The 24,541-nt window shown below is 39.9% G+C and overlaps 2 protein-coding genes across 3 annotated transcripts in view; one reads left to right on the top strand and one right to left on the bottom strand.

The window, feature by feature from the left end:
- Positions 1 to 6,216: 6,216 nt before the first annotated feature.
- LOC139407562 (nucleobindin-2-like) lies at positions 6,217 to 17,070 on the bottom strand. Its single transcript, XM_071151387.1, has 13 exons — positions 16,940 to 17,070; positions 15,802 to 15,939; positions 13,896 to 14,003; positions 13,512 to 13,644; positions 12,720 to 12,817; positions 10,875 to 11,060; positions 10,613 to 10,703; positions 10,427 to 10,485; positions 10,258 to 10,350; positions 10,034 to 10,123; positions 9,735 to 9,905; positions 9,324 to 9,384; positions 6,217 to 9,113 (listed from the first exon to the last, which is right to left on the bottom strand). Exons 2-13 carry the CDS (start codon positions 15,937 to 15,939, stop codon positions 9,001 to 9,003), a joined length of 1,341 nt encoding a protein of 446 aa, XP_071007488.1. The 5' UTR covers positions 16,940 to 17,070; the 3' UTR covers positions 6,217 to 9,000.
- Positions 17,071 to 17,811: 741 nt separating this feature from the next.
- LOC139406412 (phosphatidylinositol 4-phosphate 3-kinase C2 domain-containing subunit alpha-like) overlaps positions 17,812 to 24,541 on the top strand; it is a 71,573-nt gene continuing 64,843 nt past the window's right edge. For both annotated transcript variants that reach the window (XR_011633984.1, XM_071148965.1), the window contains exon 1: positions 17,812 to 17,888. The gene's annotated coding sequence lies outside the window, so the exon portion shown is untranslated. The remainder of the gene's footprint in view (positions 17,889 to 24,541) is intronic.

The raw sequence follows: 24,541 nt of genomic DNA, 5'->3' as shown, positions 1-24,541 counted from the left end.
GAGCAAACTGGATAAAATTGGTCAGCATTTCGCTGCTGACAGAAAATTCCAATCTAATAAAGAATTCCGAGATGCTATTGTGAGTTGTCACAATGACATGGAAGAAAATTATCTAAAGCTAAATCCGTTTTGATGTGGATCAACAAGCAGCGTTCTATAAACAGAAATGCAAAACCGATAAAACCAAAAATAATAGATGTACTCAGGGGGAAAAAAAGACTAGGTACATGTGAGTACATTGATAGAATGTGTACGTCTGCTTTGATGGCAGGTTTGAAACCTGTTATCAAAACGGCTATTGTGGGGGTAGTGGACCAACGTTTTAATTTGGATGAAATAGTGCAGGAGGCTTTGAGAGTGGAATCCAATTCCGCTCACTGCAGGAGGCTTTGAGAGTGGAATCCAATTCCGCTCACTTTGCAGCCGTGCGGTTAATATGGACACCGTGGTTTTAATGGCCAAAGTAAGACGAAGAAACAGGGAGAGAAAAGAAGCTGAAAAATACCAAAGCATATTCAACGGAAATTGTATTTGAATTCTATAATTTTGCGTTAGGATATTGAATTTTAATTTCATATTTTAGAATTTGTAATGCACAAATTGAATCATAGAATTCATCATTTGAACTTGTATTTCATGATTTGAAACTGAATTGAATTAATATTTCATTCAGTTTTAAAATTCAATTTCAATGTAATTTAATATTTATATATTCTGTTTCAATATGGTAGATATTGCATTCACTGTCTGTGTATCAACTTTACAAGCAACTATTCAAGTTTATCAAAGTTTCATATATTCAACTTCACAGATGCATTCAGATATCTATATTCAGATTCAAAACCAGAGACTTAAAAAGTAAAACCTGTTTTTGCTTTGTCATAATGGGGTATTGTGTGTAGATTGAAGAAAAAAAACGATTGAATCAATTTTAAAATAAATCTGTAACGTAACACAATGTGGAAAAAGTCAAGGGGTCTGAATACTTTCTGAATGCACTGTAGATGTGTCCCAGAGCCATACAAAGAGATGTATCTGTTACGCTGGTTAGGCAGCCTTAGTTGTGGAGCACAGCAGTGCTAGCAGCAGTGCTTTGAGTCAGGTACCAAACCACCATTTCTAATTGAACATCGAAAACCAGATCGAAAGTAATAAGTAGAAATTATAATGGACCTATATATTTGTTAATAACTGTCCTTTTTCTGGCCAGGATGCTCTTGATGGTGAAGCTGTAGAACTTTTGAGGATCTGAGGACCCATGCCAAATCTTTTCAGTCTCCTAAGTTTTGTCGTGCCCTCTTCACGACTGTCTTGGTGTGCGTGGACCATATTCGTTTGTTGGTGATGTGGACACCAAGGAACTTGAAGCTCTCAACCTGCTCCACTACAGCCCTGTTGATGAGAATGGGGACGTGGTCGGCCCTCCTTTTCCTCCAAGTCCACAATCATCTCTTTTGTCTTGATCATGTTGTGGGAGAGGTTGTTGTCCTGGCACCACACGGCCAGGTCTCTGACCTCCTCCCTATAGGCTGTCTCGTCGTTGTTGATGATCAGGCCTACCACTGTTGTGTCATCTGCAAACTTAATGACGGTGTTGGAGTCATGCCTGGCCGTGCAATCATGAGTGAATAGGGAGTACGGGAGGGAACTGAGCCTGCACCCCTGAGGGGCCTCCGTCTTGAGGATCAGCGTGGCAGATGTGTTGTTACCTACCCTTACCACCTGGGGGATCCAGTTGCAGAGGGAGGTGTTTAGTCCCAGGGCCCTTAGCTTAGTGATAAGCTTTGAGGGCACTATAGTGTTGAATGCTGAGCTGTAGTCAATGAATAGCATTCTCACATAGGTGTTATTTTTGTCCAGGTGAGAAAGGGTAGTGTGGAGTGCAATAGAGATTGCGTCATCTGTGGATCTGTTAGGGCGGTATGCAAACCGGAGTGAGTCTAGGGTTTCTGGGATAATGGTGTTGATGTGAGCCATGACCAGCCTTTCAAAGCACTTTATAGCTACAGACGTGAATGCTACAGGTCGGTAGTCATTTAGGCAGGTTACCTTAGTGTTCTTGGGCACAGGGGTGGTCTGCTTGAAACATGTTGGTATTACAGACTCAGACAGGGAGAGGTTGAAAATGTTGGTGAAGACACTTGCCAGTTGGTCAGCGCATGCTAGGAGTACACGTCCTGGTAATCCGTCTTGCCCCGCGGCCATGTGAATGTTGACCTGTTTAAACGTCTTACTCACATCAGCTGTGAAGAGCGTGATCACACAGTCATCCGGAACAGCTGGTGTTCTCATGCATGTTTCAGTGTTACTTGCCTTGAAGCGAGATTAGAAATAATTTAGCTTGTCTGGTAGGCTCGTGTCACTGGGCAGCTCTCGGCTGTGCTTCCCTTTGTAGTCTGTAATTAGTTTGCAAGCCCTGCCACATCCAACGAGCGTCAGAGAAGGTGTTGCACGATTCGACCTTTGTCCTGTATTGATGCCTTGCCTGTTTGATGGTTGGTCGGGGGCATAGCGGGATTTCTTATGGACATCTGGGTTGGAGTCCCGCTCCTTAAAAGTGGCAGCTCTACCCTTTAGCTCAGTGCGGATATTGCCTGCAACCCATGGCTTCTGGTTGGGGTATGTACGTACAGTCACTGTGGGGACGACGTCATCAGTGCACTTATTGATGAAGCCAGTGACTGACGTGGTGTACTCCTCAATGCCATCAGAAGGATCATGGAACATATTCCAGTCTGTGCTAGCAAAACAGTCATGTAGCTTAGCATCTGCTTTATCTGACTTGCTTCATTGACATTCATTTTCAGGTTTCTCCAGAGATGTTGGATCGGGTTCAAGTCCGGGCTCTGGCTGTGCCACTCAAGGACATTCAAGCACTTGTCCAGAAGCCACTCCTGTGTTGTCTTGGCTGTGTGCTTAGGATCTCTCTGCACTTTGCTCTGTTCATCTTTCCCTTGATCCTGACTAGTCTCCCAGTCCCTGCCGCTGCAAATAATCCCCACAGCATGATGCTGCCACCACCATGCTTAACCAAAGGGATGGTATTGGCCAGGTGATGAGCGGTACTTGGTTTCCTCCAGACATGACCCTTGGCATTCAGGTCAAAGAGTTCAATGTTGGTTTCATCAGACCAGAGAATCTTGTTTCTCATGTTCTGAGAGTCCTTTAGGTGCCTTTTGGCAAAATCCACTCTGGCCACTCTACCATAAATGCCTGATTGGTGGAGTACTGTAGAGATGGTTGTCCTTCTGGAAGGTTCTCACATCTCCACAGAGTAACTCTGGAGCTCTGTCAGAGTGACCATCGGGTTCTTAGTCACCTCTCTGACCAAGGCCCTTCTCCCCCGATTGCTCAGTTTGGCCGGGGGGCCAGCTCTAGGAAAAGTCTTGTTGGTTATAAACTTTTTTTAAGAGTGATGGAGGCCTGTGTTCTGTGTTTTTGGGGACCTTCAATGCTGCAGAATATTTTTGGTACACTTTCCCCAGATCTGTGCCTCAACACAATCCTGTCTCTGACCTCTACGGGCAATTCCTTCGACCACTTAGCTTGGTTTTTGCTCTGACATGCACTGTCAACTGTGGGACTTTATATAGACAGGTGTGTCCCTTTCCAAATCATGTCCAATCAATTGAATTTACCACAGGTGGACTCCAATCAAGTTGTAGAAACATCTCAAGGATGATCAATGAAACAGGATTCACCTGAGCTCAATTTCGAGTCTCATAGCAAAAGGGTCTGAATACTTCATTTCTTAAACATGTTTTCACTTTGTCATTATGGGGTATTTTGTGTAGATTAATGAAGAAAAAATATAATTTAATCAATTTTAGAATAAGGCTGTAATGTAACAAAATGTGAAAAACGTTAAGGTGTCTGAATACTTTCTGAAGGCACTCCTATATACAGTGTGGCTCTGGGTGTAATGATGGATATTGTGTTGGTTTCAGTCTGTAAAGGGTTGGGTGGACCAGAGAATGGTCAGACCTGTTTGTTTCAGTCTGTAAAGGATTGGATGGATCAGAGAATGGCCAGACCTGTTGGTTTCAGTCTGTAAAGGATTGGATGGATCAGAGAATGGTCAGACCTGTGGACAGAAGCTACTGTAGTCAGACATGCAACTAGGAATAATGTAGAAGAATATCCACGGTATTTGGTATAGTAGAAAATATCCATGGTATTAAGCATAGAAGAATATCCATGGTATTAAGTATAGAAGAATATCCATGGTATTAAGTATAGAAGAATATCCATGGTATTAAGTATATCCATGGTATTAAGTATAGAAGAATATGCATGGTATTAAGTATATCCATGGTATTAAGCATAGAAGAATATCCATGGTTTTAAGTATAGAAGAATATGCATGGTATTAAGTATAGAAGAATATCCATGGTATTAAGTATAGAAGAATATGCATGGTATTAAGTATATCCATGGTATTAAGTATAGAAGAATATCCATGGTATTAAGTATAATAGAATATCCATGGCATTAAGTATAGAAGAATATCCATGGTATTAAGTATAATAGAATATCCATGGTATTAAGTATAGAAGAATATCCATGATATTATGTAAGTCCATGGTATTAAGTATAGAAGAATATGCATGGTATTAAGTATATCCATGGTGTTTAGTATATCCATGGTATTAAGTATAGTAGAATATACATGGTATTAAGTATAATAGAATATCCATTGGATTAAGTACAGTAGAAGTAGAAAATATCCATGGTATTAAGCATAGACGAATATCCATGGTATTAAGTATAGAAGAATATCCATGGTATTAAGTATAGAAGAATATCCATGGTATTAAGTATAGAAGAATATGCATGGTATTAAGTATATCCATGGTATTAAGCATAGAAGAATATCCATGGTTTTAAGTATAGAAGAATATGCATGGTATTAAGTATAGAAGAATATGCATGGTATTAAGTATAGAAGAATATGCATGGTATTAAGTATATCCATGGTATTAAGTATAGAAGAATATCCATGGTATTAAGTATAGAAGAATATGCATGGTATTAAGTATATCCATGGTATTAAGTATAGTAGAATATACATGGTATTAAGTATAGAAGAATATCCATGGTATTAAGTATAATAGAATATCCATGGTATTAAGTATAGAAGAATATCCATGGTATTAAGTATAATAGAATATCCATGGTATTAAGTATAGAAGAATATCCATGATATTATGTAAGTCCATGGTTTTAAGTATAGAAGAATATGCATGGTATTAAGTATATCCATGGTATTAAGTATAATAGAATATCCATGGTATTAAGTATAGAAGAATATGCATGGTATTAAGTATATCCATGGTATTAAGTATAGTAGAATATACATGGTATTAAGTATAGAAGAATATCCATGGTATTAAGTATAATAGAATATCCATGGTATTAAGTATAGAAGAATATCCATGGTATTAAGTATAATAGAATATCCATGGTATTAAGTATAGAAGAATATCCATGATATTATGTAAGTCCATGGTATTAAGTATAGAAGAATATGCATGGTATTAAGTATATCCATGGTGTTTAGTATATCCATGGTATTAAGTATAGTAGAATATACATGGTATTAAGTATAATAGAATATCCATTGGATTAAGTACAGTATAAGTAGAAAATATCCATGGTATTAAGCATAGAAGAATATCCATGGTATTAAGTATAGAAGAATATAGAAGAGGTATAGAAGAATATGCATGGTATTAAGTATAATAGAATATGCATAGTATTAAGTATAGAAGAATATGCATGGTATTAAGTATATCCATGGTATTAAGTATAGTAGAATATACATGGTATTTAGTATAGTAGAATATACATGGTGTTAAGTTTAGTAGAATATCCATGGTATTAAGTATAGTAGAATATCCATGGTATTAAGTATAGTAGAATATCCATGGTATTAAGTATAGTAGAATATCCATGGTATTACGTATAGAAGAATATCCATGGTATTACGTATAGAAGAATATCCATGGTATTACGTATAGAAGAATATCCATGGTATTACATATAGAAGAATATCCATTGAATTGAATTAATTTTGGGTAACAGACATATACAACAAAATGTACAATGTGAACCCAGAGGATATCACTTGAAAGTATTAATTAAAACGCTTGTTTCCAAAGTGGTCCTCGATGGTAAAACAATAACACATATAATGATGAAAAGGCAAGACAAAAGTACGAACAACCATAAATACATACATTATTATTGACATGCTAAAAAGTGGCACTACTCAATGCATTTTCCCCTAACTTTAAAAATCACATTAAAACATTATTTTCATACCTATCATTCAAATAAATACACCTGACATTTAGCATATACCTGATAACATTTTGCATAACCTGCATTCTCTTTTTCAGCTTTTTTGATAGCCCACTATACCAAGCAGAGCAGCATAATGAAAATGACACTGAATGAAGGTTGAGACAAGCAGTTTCTTGACTTTGATGTTAAAATATCTGGTGTTACCCATATAACAATTAAAATGTGTTCACCATTTTAGCAGCAATCAGGTCTCCAGAAATGGATTGATCTAGGGACACACCAAGATAAGTCACACTTGTTTTAGATTCAATCTCCTTGCCTGCACAGTTTACCTTTATCTTGTCAGCCCTAAGCAATCTAAGTTTTGTTCCAAACAAAATCAATTCAGTTTTTCCCAAATGTCACAACAATTTGTTGTCAGTCAACGAATCTCTAACAAAATGCAATTCCTTCCTGATGGTCTCCTCTATGTAAATTGTATCCTTTCCTGATACCAGTATGGCTGAGTCGTCAGCATAAAGTAGGAGTTTGCAATTTACTGTATCTGGCAAATCATTAACGTATATAAGAAATGAGAGGCCCTAAAATGGATCCCTGCGGTACTCCACAGGATATTTATTTGGCCTCTGACAGAACATCACCAACATTACATTCTTGTGTTCTGTTGGTCAGAGAAGACCTAAACCAATTCACTGCTACATCATTTAGACGCTTGCATTTCAGTTTCATTAGGATAAAATTATGGTTCACAGTGTCAAAAGCTTACTGCAATTCTAACATGACCATACCTGTAGTTCCCCTTCTCACTTTCCTGCTAGATGTGGTCAAAAAGGCAGATAAGCTGTTCTAAAGCCAAATTGGAGTTCATAAAGAAGTTTGTGCTCGAGAAGTTATCCCCAAGATGATTAAAAACTAATCTCTCAACAACTTTGGATAAGGTGCTGAGGATCGTCACAGGCCTGTAGTTTCCTATATTTGTTTTACTGCTCTTCCTGTGGAACGGAACCATGATATTAAGCAGTGGTGGAAAACGTACCCAATTGTAATACTTCAGTGAAAGTAAAGATATATTAATAGAAAATGGCTCAAGTAAAAGTTAAAGTCCAAGTAAAATAACACTTGTGTAAAAGTCTACAAGTATTTGGTTTTAAACATACTTAAGTATCAAAAGTTAATGCAATTGATAAAATGTACTTAAGCATCAAAAGTAAAAGTATAAATAATTTCAAATTCCTTATTAAGCAAACCAGACAGCACGTTTTACTTGTTTTTTAAATTTTTTTACAGATAGCCAGGGGCACGCGCCAACACTCACACACTATTTACAAATGAAGCATTTGTGTTTAGTGAGTCCGCCAGATCAGGCAGTAGGGATGACCAGGGATGTTCTCTTGATAAGTGTGTGAATTGGATCATGTTCCTGTCCTGCTAAGCATTCAAAATGTAATGAGTCCTTTTGGGTGTCAGGAAAACGTATGGAGTAAAAAGTACATTATTTTCTTTAGGAATGTAGTGAAGTAAAAGTTGTCAAAAAAAAAAAAAGTAGAGTAAAGATACCAAAAAAATCTACTTAAGTAGTACTTTAAATTATTTAAACTTAAGTACTTTACACCACTGATATTAAGTATAGTAGAATACCCATGGTATTAAGTATAGATCTGTGGTATTAATGTTGAATATCCATGGTATTACCCCACAAATCCATGGATTTTGTTCCTAATCTGTGATCCTCGTACTTACTCTCACACAAAGACAAGCACTCACACACAAATACAGTAAACAGACAGTCACCACTAAGATAAATGAAATGCCAATACTACTATTGTCAGTATCAACCACAATGGAATAAATAACATTTACAGTCCACATCAACAGGGTGTTTTTGTTCAAAGAGGAAGAATGGCAGTTTATGGCAGGTTAAAAAAAGGTGGCCAATATTGAATTACAGTTCAATAATAGTTTCTTAATTAACAAAATCCAATTAAAACGAATGTAATACTGAAAATAACTATTTATGCCTTCATTGCCATTGATGTGAAGCCAATAGGAGTCTATCTGTGTATGGGCAATTATTAATGTAAGGAATGAATCGGCAAGGCTATTTATTATCAAGGTAAATTTGAACTTATTGAGGTTGACATACTATCAAGCAGCATGTCAAAATAGGCATTCATTTGACCTTTATTTTCCCACCTCTGTAAACTATTCAACCAAATGTATTCTAAACATGTTTCTCCAAAGAAGCGATGCCACCGGGTAGTCTACCTAACTAGGTAGAAAACGAAATACTGCACACATTCTGCTAAAAAACTACTACTGCTACAAAAACTCTTCCCACTTCTCCCAAAGCACATCCCATCTAGAACTGTGCCGTGGTTGTCAATAGGTTATAATGAACTAATAACGAAGAGTGGATTGTCCACAGAATGTCTGGTTCAGATTCTTTCAAGTCTTGTCGGTTGTGCTGGCTGCTCCTGTCAGCTACAGAATGCCACAACTAGAAGTGGGTCAAAATCAAAAGGCTACATTCTAATTGGATCAGCTAGTGTCCGGAAATTGTTGTACTGGGTGTGTGTTGGGAAATCCGGAGGTCTGACAACACATTAAAACAGACTAAAACTGATTCACTGCGAGATTTATATATACACACACGCAAACACACAGATCCACACACAGAAAAAGCTTCTGGGCCTGCTAAGAGCGTGCAGGTAAGTGTTGCTGGTGACCGGGGGGTAGAGGTAGGCTGTCTCCTGGTAGTACTGGCAATGCTTGACCTCCAGGGGGCACTGCTACTGTAGCGCCGCCATCTAAAGACAAGTTAACACATCATCCCCGTGTTTGAAACAGATAGGGGCAAATCCTAACTTCCTCTTCAGTCAAATGTTGACTTGGTCTCCCATTGACATCAATGCATGACTACTTAAGTGGAAGTTAGGATTCGACCAATAGTTATTATTAATGATGGTAATACCAGTCTATGAAAGAGGATATTATAACTGAAGGCAACTTGAACTAACCTTTAACCTCAATTGCGGCGTTTGCTTTTTCCGATTTTATTATCTGCATGTGTTCCACAGCCTGAGGAGAAGACAGACAAGAGAAGAAGTTATCCACCAACAACATGGGAGAGTGATGACCCAGTTCAAAAGTTTTTTACAATTAACAAAATTGTAGATGAAACAGCTCTCTTTTGTTGAGGGTGAGCCAATGTCACACAATAAACAGTCAAATTACAAGTCACTTATTTATTAAGTTGGTTACCCCTCTAATACTGAAGGTACTTGATTCTACTGTGTCAAAGCTCTGCTGCTGTGTGCTGCAGATGCATTTTGTGTCAAACTGGTACGTTAGTTGTTAATGGATTGTTAGCTGTTTATGCTAACATTTTGTAAATGATAACATTGCTATGTGCTACTGTTTTATGTTACCTGCTGCAGCTCAGCTTTCTGGGCATTGAGCTTCTCCTGCTGCCTCTCCAGCTCCTCCTTCTGTTTCTGCAGATCTGAGTTCTTCTGGTTGAGGTTGCTCTCCTCCTGGGCCAGCTGCTCCTCAAACAACTTCATCTCCTCGTCAGTGTACGCGGGAGCCTGCTCCAGAGTCTGAGGAGGAGACGAGAGGAGAGGGTAGAAGCTCCATTACTGCATAGCCTCTCAGAGTTAGGATCAACAACATGTCTGTACTCTTGACCACCTCAGGTGGCAGCAGGTGGTGGCGGCCTGTCTCTTACCTCCCAGCTGTCTGGCTCTAAGAACTCTTTCTTGTTTGTGGACATCAGGAACTCATCCAGGGAGACCAGTCTGTCCTTGTTGGTGTCTACCTGAGTACAGACGAAAGGAAGTCAATGTCAGCAAGTAGGTTGACTGAAGAAGCAGTGGGGTAAAATCCGGAAAATTGTTGGCTGTGTGAATGACTCAGTGACCCCATCATACCCCACCCCTCGTATCAGCTCACCTCATTCATGACGTGTTCCCTCATGCGCAGTCTCTCCTCCTCCATCTCTGTCATGTCATCCTCATCTAGATTGGGTCTGTACATCTTCTCCAGCTACAAAACACAACACATATATTTCAAAACTAGGCCTGCTCCAGCCACACACACACACACACACACACACACACACCTCTTTAGTGAACAGGGCTTCAAGCTCCTGCTCATCAATGTAGCTGTCTCCATTGGTGTCTGCAAGACAATTTCTCAATAGGGTTCATTGTGGTTGGTGTGTAATTTGAGAATGTGAGACAATATTATTTTATTAGACTTTTGTTCTGTGTTTTCAAGCTGTGAATAGCTTCTGGTGTGAACTTACCATGGAGTTTGAAGAAGGTCTTGGGGTCAAAGTCATTTGGGTCCAAACCATCTGACTCCTTCCAAACCTCTTTCAGCTGGTCCTGACTGCCCTACACACACACACACACAATTTGTAGCCTGGTCCCAGATCGGTTTGTGCTGTGAACTCTTATGGTTGGCTACAGGTCTACTGGGGGGGGGGGGGGGTTGATTATCAAGGTAAATGCCTCACAGGGTGGTGGATTTTGGGTTTAGTTACAGTATCAAGGCAAACGTCTTACAGGGTGGTTGATTTTAGGATGGTCTGCGTGTTTCTTCCTCAGCTCTTCATAGTGCTGCTCCTCGTCTTTGCGATGCTCCTCGTCGAGGTTCTTCAAGTGCTCCTTCCTCTCGTGCTCCTTCATCATCTCGTACCTCTTAAACTCCTCGTGACGCTTCTGGTCATAGTTCTCCAAGTCATTAGTAGCCTATATATATCAACCAGAAAAAAATAAAGCATTCTTATTCTTCCTATAGCAACCCTAATTTTACCAGGTAAGTGAACATTTTGATAGATCTGTGTAATGAGAAATGATTTGATTAATTATTTTCCAGTATTTGATTTACTGGGATCTGAATTGATATGTAATAAATCAGAAGCGGCCGGTGGCACCCTAATTGGGGAGGACGGGCTCATAGTAACGGTTAGAACGGAACAAATGGAATGGTATTGAACTCAAAACACATGGTTTCTATGGTTTCATTCCATTTACTCCATTCCAGACATTAGTAAGAGTCCTTCTCCCCTCCGCAGCCTCCTATGTAATAAACATGATTTTATGTTCGGGGAGACGCATACAGATACATTCTCTTGGGGAGGGAAACAGGACTTAACCATGTACATTTAAGTACCATATTTAATTAGGTCGTTTTCACTTGTGAGTCTACAATTATCTGTTGTAACTATGTATGCATGTTCTTACCTTTGACCCGTTTTAACTGCCTGTATCAAATGTGTGTCAGTGTTGAATGTTTGATAGTGATTGATGCCAGAGCTGCAGAAGGTACACTGAAAATATCTCTGTGACACAGTGTGATCCTGTAGTCGCTGATGTTGTGACTTTGTACAAGTCTCTCGGGCTGATGTTTACAGAATATTTGGTACGGTCTGATTAATATAGGTGCCTTCTCAGAGGACTGTTAGACGTGTTCTATGCTTGTGTTCTGGAGGGGTCTCCCTGAATTATTGTATTAAACTGGATTGACTTCCTCAACGACTGCTCTCCTTTTTGTTCACCTGAAAATTGGAATTTAAATAAATACTATACAAGCCCACTGTTCAGTGTCAGAGACCAATAACAACTGGGGAACGAGACCATTAGAGAAGAGAGTGAGAAAGACATGTTCCTGGTGATTAGTTTTAAGTGCAAATGATGGTCCTCTAAACGTTTGTTTTTTCTCACCAGGTGTAGCACATGTACGTGGTGTGCATGGTTAGGGTGAACTTTCCAATACAGCCTCTATTCAAACACAGCAAGTTAGCTTTAAGGCTACAACCCCTTTGGGCTGTTGGCTCAAAATGGATGTCCTCGTTCACCAGAGAGTTGCTTATTCATTCAAGAGACAAGTGCAGAGCAAACATTTTGGTTGTAAGGCCATTGTCAGTGTGTGAACTTTTAAAACTATTTTTCAGTATAGAACCTGGTTTAATTTTGGTACATGCACCACAAGTTCTGAGCACGGTGGTTTTAAGAACTGTTGTGCGGCCATTTTAAATCATTGTATCATGGTGTAGTGCAAAGTTCCCCAACTGGCGAAATCAGCTCCAAGAGATTTTCATTTGGGAAATACTGTTCCCAAGTATTCACACGCATAATAGAGAGACATGATGTTATACAAATGTCAGCAAGGTTTGAAATTATGCTTTAGTCAAATATATATATATATAGTCAACATGGTGTTGACTATAAGCTCGTCCAGTTTGGTCATATATATATATGTTTGGGCTTCTTGCGGTCAATTTGCAGTCTACAAATTATATGTAATTATGTTCCGGTCCTTCGACCATCCACTCAAGAAAAAAAATTGTCCCGAGACTGAATCTAGTTGATGATCCCTGGTGTAGTGCGCATGGACAACATCCCTACCGATTGAATAAGCTTATCCAGGTCCTCCACTTCAAAGGTGTGTGGGTTCATGTGGTTCATGTACTCAAACTGCTTGAGCAGCGCCTTGTGGTTCATTTCTGAGGGGAAAGAGTAGAGAAGGCTCTAATTAGGAGGGAAACTAATACTATACGAGTTAAGTGGTTACAAGTCCCTTGCTGAAAACTGCTGACAAAATGGAGGCTGTATATGATGAGGTAATTGTGTAGTTACAGCTGACGTTTATCCGCAATTCAAATCCTTGTAATTAATGATAGTGACCTTTTCTCTGAAATGTTCCATATTAAAATCCCCTCTTAATAATTAACTAGTTATTAATTAACCATGTTGACTGATGACACCAAGCAGTTACTGACATTGTGGACATTTGTAGTGCAACGCTAAAAGAATGTGCTAACATTTCACAGGCAGTTGAGAGTTTTTTGATGGCCGACTCAACTGCACGTTAGCTTTGGCAGTGACCACAGCCAAGTATTTCTGGCAGTTCCAATGTAAGCACGGTCTTGGTTGAGTGCAAGACCATGCTCGGTAGTAGAACCTCAACCCCTCTTCGCAAATGTGTCAATATAGACATTTCACAACATGTGACTTTCCTATTTACTTGCACAATAGCCTCAAGGCACTTCCACTTTCCTATGTGACACACTATAGCAATCTTAGGATGTTGGTGGTGCACTGCATCATGTCCTGTCAACTGGACAAACATTCCTGCTCATAGGATGGCAGCCATTTAGACAGGAAATGACATTTTGAATAACAGATACACCAGCGCACCATGCCCTCCCTCAGCGTCTTGTTTGGCTTTGATGAGCGTCCTTAGCCTGTTCACCTCCTGCCTCTTCAGCTCGTCCAGTTTGGTCCTCACTTGATGGCCGACAAAGTCCAGCTCTTTGGCCAGCTTGCCTTGCTGCTCAGAAACAAAAGCAGCCAGACATTTGAGGGCCAATAACAATCAAAGGAAACCGACCAGGCCAGCTGGATCGTGTTCATTAGGGCATGGAACGAACAACAGCTGAAAATGTTTTGCAACAGGAAAATAAAATGAGCATTTCTTATTGGACGAGTACAGGTAGCCCATCTCTGTTTCAGTACGTTTTAAAAATATATATTTGGTGTCTAATGAACACAGCCCTGCAAATGCTATAGCTAATGGGGTACCTTAATGTCCTCCATGTCTGTATTGTGGAGCTTCTCTCTGAAATGCTGGTCCTTCTCCAGGAAATCAATGACTTCCCTGAGGTAGCGGTCATAGTGAAGCCCGGTGTCCTGGAAAAAAAAATAATCTAAATCCACATTGTAGTAAGTAAGTGGAAAGGGGAGAGGTTTACATTGGATTCACATGTGGCCTATGATATGTCTAGACCTCCTTCCATTTTCTGCAGTGGTGTATTTCTTTAAGAGCCTTTCCTCTTTCTGACTCATTATTCATGCTCCAAGTGCGTACAAAAACAAATCACGACAGCTGTGACGGAAACAGGTAGTTTCGGTACAATTTTATAAATGCCGACAGATGATGTTCGTTCGACATGGTGGGATCTTTTTGTGTCTGTAAAATGTAGTATGCGACAAATGGCGGTGGGAATGCCTTTATGCACAAATATTAATATAATAACCATCCTATCGAAGTAAACTTGGAGTCATGCAATGACACAACTGTAATAAATTATGATGAACTTCACAAAAAATAAAAATCTCGATCTACACACAATGCACCATAACGACAAAGCAAAAACAAGTTTCTAGCAATTTTTGCAACAAAAAAAATAAGAAAACGGAAATATCACATTTACATAAGTAGTTACAACCTTTGTCCGGGCCACTCAAGGACATTCAGGGACTTGTCCCGAAGCCACTCCTGCGTTGTCTTGGCTGCGTGCTAAGGGCCGTTGTCCTGTTGGAAGGTGAACCTTAGCCCCAATCTGAGGTCCTGAGCGCTCTGGAGCAGGTTTTCATCAAGGATCTCTCTGCACTCTGCTCCGTTTATCTTTCCCCTCAATCCTGACTAGGCTCCCCAGTCCCTGCCGCTGAAAAACACCCCCACAGCATGATGCTGCCACCACCATGCTTAACCTGGCACCATCCCTACGGTGTTCTTCAGACGTGACGCTTGGCATTCAGGCCAAAGAGTTCAATCTTGGTTTCATCAGATTAGAGAATGTTATTTCTCATGGTCAGAGTCTTTAGGTGCCTTTTGGCAAACTCCAAGCGGGCTGTCATGTGCCTTTACAGAGGATTGGCTTTCGTCTGGCCACTCTACCAGAAAGGCCTGATTGGTGGAGTGCTGCAAAGATGATTGTCCTTCTGGAAGGTTCTCTCATCTCCACAGAGGAACTCTAGAACTCTATCAAAGTGACCAACAGGTTCTTGGTCACCACCCTGACCAAGGCCCTTCTCCCCCGATTGCTCAGTTTGTCCAGCTGTAGGAAGGGTCTAGGTGGTTCCAAACTTCTTCCATTTAAGAATGATGGAGACCACTGTGTTCTTAGGGTCCTTCAATGCTGCAGACATTTTTGGTACACTTCCGCAGGTCTGAGCCTCGACACAATCCTGTCTCAGAGCTCATGGTTTGGTTTTTGCTCTGACACGCACTGTCAACTGTGGGACCTTATATAGACAGGTGTGTGCCTTTCCAAATCATGTCCAATCAATTGAATTTACAACAGGTGGACTCCAATCAAGTTGTAGAAACATCTCAAGGATGATCATCTGAATACTTTCCAAATGCACTCCTATATACAGTATGGCTCTGGGTGTAATGATGGATATTGTGTTGGTTTCAGTCTGTAAAGAACAGGGTGGACCAGAGAATGGCCAGACCTGTTGGTTTCAGTCTGTAAAGGATTGGGTGGACCAAGGGTCTGAACACTTATGTAAATACGTTTGTTGTTGTTTTGTTATTATAAATGTGGGAAAAAAATCTCCAAACCTGTTTTCGCTTTGTCATTATGGGGTACGGTGTACATTGAATTCATTTTAGAATAAGGCTTTAACGTAGCAAAATGTGGAGAAAAAAAATCAAGGGGTCTGAATACTTTCCAACACACACACTCCACTATCCACTCACTACACTCTGTGGTGCCTCCAGTTTCTCCTCTGGGGTTTCCACTTCAGTCTTGTCCACAGCGATGGGCACTGCTTCCACACAGAACCACAGGCTCAGGAGGAGCACAGTGTAGTGGCAGAAGGCTTTACTCCACAACATCTGTGTACAGAGGAGAACATCACATAGCTGAGGTTAATCATTGACTACATAAACAGCTGCTTCAAGAGAAACTATGAGAAATGGCTAATGGTCAAATAGACACATTTCACGGTTGGTTAAATGAACTGACACTAATCTACTATTTCACAGACAGAATGGCAAGATATACAGCATCTATTCGAGCCTATAGGTAAGTCATTGATATTGTGTGTTGCCAAACGTTCTCTTCATATATATAGGGCATATTAAATTCCTAAATGTTTCATAGGTAACATGAAGAAACAGGGTTATACTGCATTGTTCTTCAGTAAACATCACCCTCTTACAGTAAACTCACTGGCCTGGGAAATGTGGCCGATGCTTTTGGAACCAGTGAACCCCCACCTCACTATTGACCAACGTGTTGACAAGTTAAACTAGTTTAATCTTAATCCCCACAGTAACCTCGACCAGAATAAAACCGTGGTGACTGTGCCACTCCCTTGTCTATGGGATAAAAGGGGTGTTCAGCAGGACACGTTTTGGAACGTTCAGATATGTTATGCAGAACAAAAGTGCCTCTCCGACATGTAGAACAAGAAATCATGTTGGTTGCATTTCTATCTGCAGTGTTCAACAACGTTTAGCAACTGAACATAGCCCAGTTCTCTTGGGCTTTGACACCTGAAAGAGAACCCTGTCAACCTGTTTAGGTGTAACATCATGACCACATCAGCAGCAGCAGTCAGTAGTGTTGCACTTGTTCTGTTACATATGTTATCCAGCCATCTAATTTTACCAGGTTCATATTGTGATTCTTTTTTGATAATATTCTAATGAGCTCTGGATATATTTGGAAGATATACAGGTAGCAGCATAATAACTATCTAGCTAGGTACTGAAGTGTTGAACAAGTAGGGTGTGGATAGAGCACGCACGATCTCCAACTACTGAAATGTAATTTGTCCATAATAGTATGATACTACATTTAATTGAAAAGCTAAAAGAAACAGAAACTTACTTTGACAGTGCCCACCTTTTCAGTTATTTTTTGTTTGTTAACGTTTGCAATAATTCATCCAACCCTGGAGACAATTCGAAAAGACTGGAGTCTGTTTACAGATGTCATGCACTTTACACTGGTCAGCCTCTTCCTAGTAAGACCAACCGAACGGCTAATTGCCATGGTAACGCCCCGCCCCCAACCATCCTCATTGGGTAGAAATGTTCTCTTTGCTCTGTGAAAAAGTCGCGTTGGCAGCCAGTTGGGCAGAAGTAGTCAGTCAAATTGTTTTCTTCAAATTGTTGGTCAAGGTGCTGTGAAGCAAGATGTACGTGGCGTTTACAAACCTGTGTAAAGCAAGTGGGCGGAGTTACATCAGAGCCAAAGAGATGCTGAATTGGGACGTGGTCCAACCCATTCCAGTCTCAACTGTTGCCTGTATTTGAGTCATTCTGGGAGTCAAGAATTACAATAGTAATTTGAATGCAAATGTAAATGTCTTAGAATTTCTCATGCCTTGTGTCTTGAGGTTAAGATGATACAGCTATTGTTTTATTTTATTTGAATAAGCTGTTCTGTTTGTTGTTTTTCTCATAGTAGTCAACTCTCAAGCTAAGTAAAAACTGACTACAAATGGAGCATACAAAATAAAATGACTAGCTGTTCATATTGTTTGTGAACCTGAGGACAGTGACACCAAATAGCCAATCACGCATAAATAAACAAATTATAATCAGAGATTCAGATAACATCAACATTGTCCAAAGATTTTCCAGTATTATTTTCCCTTGTCATCTTTCTGTTTTGTGGCACATGGTGACGCTGTTTCCCAATTTTGTATGATTTTGGTGAAACGTGATCAACCCAAACTACCTCAACAGGAACTGACGTTGTGTCTGCGCGAGCGAGTGGATGGATAAAAATTGCAGCTTCAGAAAAATGGCTACAAACATCGTACCGCTAAAAGGTGATACATTATATTTATTTACTGATAATATATGTATGGAAAAGTTAAGATACCAATAACTATATTTGGCCAAAATGTGTCAGGTATTTGGGCTTTGCTCGCACTCAAATTCCTGCGTTTCTTCCTTGTTGTTTAACTTTGTTGGCAGGTCACGGAGTGCTTTAAATTATTGAATCAGTGTTGTGCAAAATTCTGATCAACGAAGATAAACGTTTGACGCCTCCAGAGCACATTATTCCAAGACAAATAACACGTAGTTATGCCACCGTCGCGTACCAAAATGTATTCGATGTTTAAATTGATTTCTTACTCTGTCTGGCTATTTGAAGTTAGTCACTGTAGCCAAACTATATTGACAAGTTTATTCTCTGAATTATCTCTAACTAGTTAATCAACTCTAAATTATTCATTTCAATTTGTGAAATCCTACTTGACACGTGTGCATATCAAAGTACGAATTGTATTTGTGGCAACAGTAATAGGATCGGCTTCAAAGTTCAGCTCGAGTCAGGTGTTACAGTTAAAAAAATCTTTATTTACCTAGGCAAGTCCTTTTAACCTTAAGAACAAATTCTTGTTTACAATGACGGCCTGCAAAAGGCCTCCTGCTGTGTAAATATAGGACAAAACACATCACGACGAGAGATAACACATACAACTCTAGAGCAACTTTAAACATCTGCTAACGGATCGCTGTACATAGCCCACCTGTAAATAGCCCATCCAATCTACCTACCTCATCATTGTTTTTATTTACTTTTCTGCTCTTTTGCACACCAGTATTTCTACTTGCACGTCATCTGCTTATCTGTCACTCCAGTGTTAATTTGCTAAATTGTAATTTCTTCACTACTATGGCCTATTTATTGCCTACCTCCTCACGCCATTTGCACACACTGTATATAGACTTTCTGTTTTTCAATTGTGTTATTAACTGTACGCTTTTATTCCATGTATAAATCTGTTGTTTGTGTCGCACTGCTTTGCTTTATCTTGGCCAGGTCGCAGTTGTAATTGAGAACTTGGTTTCAACTAGCTTACCTGGTTAAATAAAGGTGAAATAAAAATAAATAAAGAGATCTATGACAGCAACACAACATGACAACACAGCATGACAGCAACATGGCAGAAGCACATGGTAGCGCTACAGACAACAGCACAAAGGGCAAGAAGGTAGAGACAACAATACATCACACAAAGCAGCCACAACTGTCAGTAAGCGTGTCCATGATTGAGTCTTTGAATGAAGACTGTCCAGTTTGAGTTTGTTTGCAGCTGGTTCCAGTGAACTGAAAAGATGAGACCCAGGCATGTGTGTGCTTTGGGGACCTTTAACAGAATGTGACTGGCAGAACGGGTGTTGTATGTGGAGGGTGAGGGCTGCTGTAGATATCTCATATAGGGGGGAGTGAGGTCTAAGAGGGTTTTATAAATAAGCATCAACCAGTGGGTCTTGCGACAGGTATACAGAGATGACCAGTTTACAGAGGAGTATAGAGTGCAGTGATGTGTCCTATAAGGAGCAGGAGGATTCTAAAATTAAAGTCGTTGTTCAACTGCATAAGCAAGTATCTTGGTGTTAAAGATGATCATTATGGTTTTGTTAAACTTGGCCTAGTTACAGCAGAACAGTTGGTAATGTTACTACAGAAAGACTGGAGAAGCAGGTGCTCCTTTGATTGTCCAATAACTATTTGCCCAGTCATCAGAAATGTTTCCCAGAAGGAAAGGCAGGATCTGTGTCTAGCTAGTTTTCCATCCAATTGGTGACAGATTTTCATGCGACTATTTAAGATATCTGCACAAAGAAAATCTGCCCATTTTCCCACCAGTGGTGTTTCCACGCAACAGACTTGTTGTGGATAAAAATCAGTGCATGATGACATAGTACACCCACTGTACTTTTTCACTTAAGTTTTCATGTACCGAATACAAATCTAAAGTTCAATGTGTTTCCATCACATCTTCAACTCTACCGATAGTTTTGTCACAAACTGTTGTGTTGAATAGCAAATATGCCTACTCTGACACGTGCTCTCTAGCCAATAGCTTGCAGATACAGTGTGGGTAGGCTAGTCCACATGAGGAGATTATGGATAAGAGCAATTCATATTTTTATTTGTCTAACGGCAGTCAAGCATCGATCATGTCACCAGAATAAGACCCTCAATATTTATTGGAAAATAACATCAAGATCACTGTGCACTTTCACCACCCAGTGAAGGTCTTCATAACTTATTTAATCTGTAGCCTAGTAAACGGCTTGCTTTCTCAAGTCATATGGTGGTTACTATAGTAATATTTGCGCATAAAGGCATTTCCACCATTTCTTGCGTAATAAGCTGTAAGACACAAAGTTCCCACCGCGTCGAATGAGTAAATTGTCTGCATTTATAAAATTGTAGCAAAACTACCCGTTTCCATCACAGCTGTGATATTTATTTATACAGTATGACTTTATTCGAGTAACTGTGGATGGAAATGTTGTTTGTGGCAGAGTTTGCGTGTGGGAACCATGAGTATCGAACTGACATTTTGAGTTAGGCTATTGCCACTTTGTTGCATACTTTTACCTCTCAAATCTCATCTATGTCAATAATATGTGACATTGTAGTTGTGTATAGGGTATTGAGACTCTACTTTTAAGCGTGGACTCTAAAGTCATGTCAATGTGTTTCTTTCTTGTTGCACCAGCTCTCTGTTGGACCCAAAGCAGCAGGAAGCTCAGCATTTTAGATTTAGCCCAGCCATCACTGTACAAACTGACCTGGTTACTCATTCCTTTCTTAAAGATGTTGTTTTGTACTTTGATCTGCTGCCCAGTAGATTGTTAGCTTACATTTTTATTAGGCAATTTGAAATGTAAAAGAGGCTATTCTACTCAATCGAGTGAACAAATGATCTCTGGAAGTTCCAAACTCAGAATGTAATTTGGTGCCGTGACCCCTCCATTCTTCATAAATGATTCTAGTCAAACAGACATTTCCCTAGTAGTAGGTAGCTTCGAGTATCGTTTGTCTTTTTAACACGTTTTACTTTAATATGTCATTAGGGAATTTAGCCCAACATCGTTTACAGCACCACAGATATGTTTTACTTTAATACGTCATTAGGGAGTTTAGCCCAACATCGTTTACAGCACCACAGATATGTTTTACTTTAATACGTCATTAGGGAATTTAGCCCAACATCGTTTACAGCACCACAGATATGTTTTACTTTAATACGTCATTAGGGAATTTAGCCCAACATCGTTTACAGCACCACAGATATGTTTTACTTTAATACGTCATTAGGGAATTTAGCCCAACATCGTTTACAGCACCACAGATATGTTTTACTTTAATACGTCATTAGGGAATTTAGCCCAACATCGTTTACAGCACCACAGATATGTTTTACTTTAATACGTCATTAGGGAATTTAGCCCAACATCGTTTACAGCACCACAGATATGTTTTACTTTAATACGTCATTAGGGAATTTAGCCCAACATAGTTTACAGCACCACAGATATGTTTTACTTGAATACGTCATTAGGGAATTTAGCCCAACATCGTTTACAGCACCACAGATATGTTTTACTTTGAGCCTATTCTCCAACTGCTTTTTTATTTTAATTTCACCCTTTCCCTTTTAAGTGCTTCTAAAACATGATGCCCATCTCCGGTCATCTTTTGTTCTGTAGGTTTAGCCTGCCTTCCTGCAGCCCCACATAGTAGCCTAATGTGGAGGCTAAATGTAAGAGACATTTGGGTACATTCTGTTATAAACTTTTTTTTTTGCGATTCATGTCCATCCATTTATATTAGAGAATGTCCGATGTGTATTTTTTTTAGGGGGCTTATCATTGAATTAGAAAATGTTGATGATAATTTTCCAGGCAGCCATTTATGCATTACTGCATCAATTTTAATATTGAACAATAAATTGTACTTAGATTGGTAAAAACCAACAACGTAATGGTAATAATTGTTATATGAATGGCAAATCTTTTGATAAACGGGGTAAATTAAGATGGCATTGGCCTACAATACAGGTGAATGCATATTCAATAGGAGTGTGTGCGTGCATTGAGTTATTGAGCTTGTTTTGGCTGATCAGTGGAGTCTATGGTGCCACAGATGATTAACAATCTGTTTGCCTTCCATTGGACTTCCATTAGCCTACTAATCAACAACATTTCCATAGAAACATCACTCTAGCATTTCACCCCTGTGTGGAAGGACGTCATATACTGTAGGCACTGCTGTTAGTTTGAGAATATAAAAGAACATCTATTCAATGCAGATGCTTTCAACGTAATGTCATGATTTGTGCTCATGGATGCTTATTTAGTGTTTTTATTTCACCTTTTATTTAACCAGGTAGGCCAGTTGAGAACAAGTTCTCATTTACAACTGCGACCTGGTCAAGATAAAGCAAAGCAGTGCGACAAAAACAACAGTGTTACACATAAAGAAACGTACAGTCAATAACACAATAGAAAAATCTATGTACAGCGTGTGCAAATGTAGAAGAGTAGGGAGGTAAGGCAATAAATAGGCCATAGATAAATAAATAGGTGAAATAATTACAATTTAGCATTAACACTTGAGTGATAGATGTGCAGATGATGATGTGCAAGTAGAGATACTGGGGTGCAAAAGAGCAAGAGGGTAAGTAATAATATGGGGATGAGGTAGTTGGGTGTGCTATTTACAGATGGGCTGTGTATAGTGATTGGTAAGCTGCTCAGACAGCTGATGCTTGAAGTTATAGGGAGATCTAAGGCTTCAGTGATATTTGCAATTCGTTCCAGTCATTGGCAGCAGAGAAATGGAAGGAAAGGCGGCCAAAGGAAGTGTTGGCTTTGGGAATGACCAGTGAAATATACCTGCTGGAGCACGTGCTACGGGTGGGTGTTGCTATGGTGACCAGTGAGCTGAGATAAACCATATTCCGTGCTCTGGGGAGAGAGAGGGAGATATCAATCTATATAGATATGTGTTTCTGTTAGGACACATCTCTAAACAACTTGGCTGCCAGGACGAAATGACTAAATTGGCTAGTTCAGCTATCTGTCAAGAAATGGGCGGGTTGAACAGTGTTTTTGGAAAGTATTCAGACCCCTTTTTCCACATTTTGTTATGTTACAGCCTTATTTTAAAATTATTTTTATTATTCCCTTGTCAATCTACACACAACCTTTTTTTGCTTTGTCATTATGGGGTTTACAGTTTTTGCAAATGTATATAAAAAAAAAACATTACTTTGTTTAAGCACCTTTGGCAGTCGTCTTGGGTATGGCGCTACAAGCTTGGCACACATGTATTTGGTAAGTTTCTCACGTTCTCCTCTGCAGATCCTCTCAAGCTCTGTCAGGTTGGATGGGGAATGTGGCTGTACAGCTATTTTCAGTTCTATACAGAGATGTTAGATCGTGGTCAAGTCCGGGCTCTGGCTGGGCCACTCAGGACATTCAGAGACTTGTCCCCAAAGCCAGTCCTGTGTTGTCTTGGCTGTGTGCTAAGGGTCATTGTCCTGCTGGAAGGTGAACCTTCGCCCCAGTCTGAAGTCCTGAGCACTCTGGAGCAGGTTTTCTTGAAGGATCTCTCTGCCCCTTGCTCCGTTCATCTTTCCCTCAATCCTGACTAGTCTCCCTGTCCCTGCCGCTGAAAAACATCCCCACAGCATGATGGTGCCACCACCATGCTTCACCGTAGGGATGGTGCAAGGTTTCCTCCAGATGTGATGCTTGGCATTCAGAGTTCAATCTTGGTTTCATCAGACCAGAGAATGTTGTTTCTCATGGTCTGAGTCCTTTGGATACCTTTTTGACAAACTCCAAGCAGGCTGTCATGTGCCTTTTTACTAAGGAGTGGCTTCTGTCTGGCCACTCTACCATAATGGCCTGATTGGTGGAGTGCTGCAAACATGGTTGTCCTTCTGGAAGGTTCTTGTGACCATTGGGTTCTTGGTCACCTCCCTGACAAAGGCTCTTCTCCCTCGATTGCTCAGTTTGGCCGGGCGGCCAAGAAGAATCTTGGTTCTAAACTTCATCTATTTAAGAATGATGGAGGCCAATGTGTTCTTTGGGACATTCAATGCTGCAGAGATGTTTTGATACCCTTCCCCAGATCTGTGCCTCGACATAAGTTGTAGAAACATCTCAAGGATGACCAATGGAAACAGGATGCACCTGAGATCAATTTCGAGTCTCATAGCAAGGGGTCTGAATACTTAAATGAAATGCGTTATATTTTTTCTAAATTTGCCAACATTTCTGAACCTATTCTCGCTTTGTCATTATGGGGTCTTGTGTGTAGATTGCTGAAGGGGGAAAAAAAATGTAATACATTTTTGAACAATGTTGTAATTTAACAAAATGTGGAAAAAGTCAAAGGTTCTGAATACTCTCCGAATGCACTGTATCTTGATCCTTCTGCTACGATTGGATAGAGCTAGGCTGTAACTCTGCTCCTTTTCATATCTCTCTCTGTCACTCATATCACTTGCTGCAGTTTACTGCTACTATGAGAACTCCCTCAATGGCGATGACTTTTGCTACCAAGCCATAAATGTGCTTAATATCTGACAAGGAGAGTGAGGTTAGGGAAGAATATGAAGCGACGATGCATGTTCTGTCTGAATGACTCAAATCTGCCCATAGT

This window comes from Oncorhynchus clarkii, chromosome 4 (assembly GCF_045791955.1).
Source record: "Oncorhynchus clarkii lewisi isolate Uvic-CL-2024 chromosome 4, UVic_Ocla_1.0, whole genome shotgun sequence".
Classification (NCBI taxonomy): Eukaryota; Metazoa; Chordata; class Actinopteri; order Salmoniformes; family Salmonidae; genus Oncorhynchus; species Oncorhynchus clarkii.
This window is presented reverse-complemented; position numbering and strand designations above follow the sequence as displayed.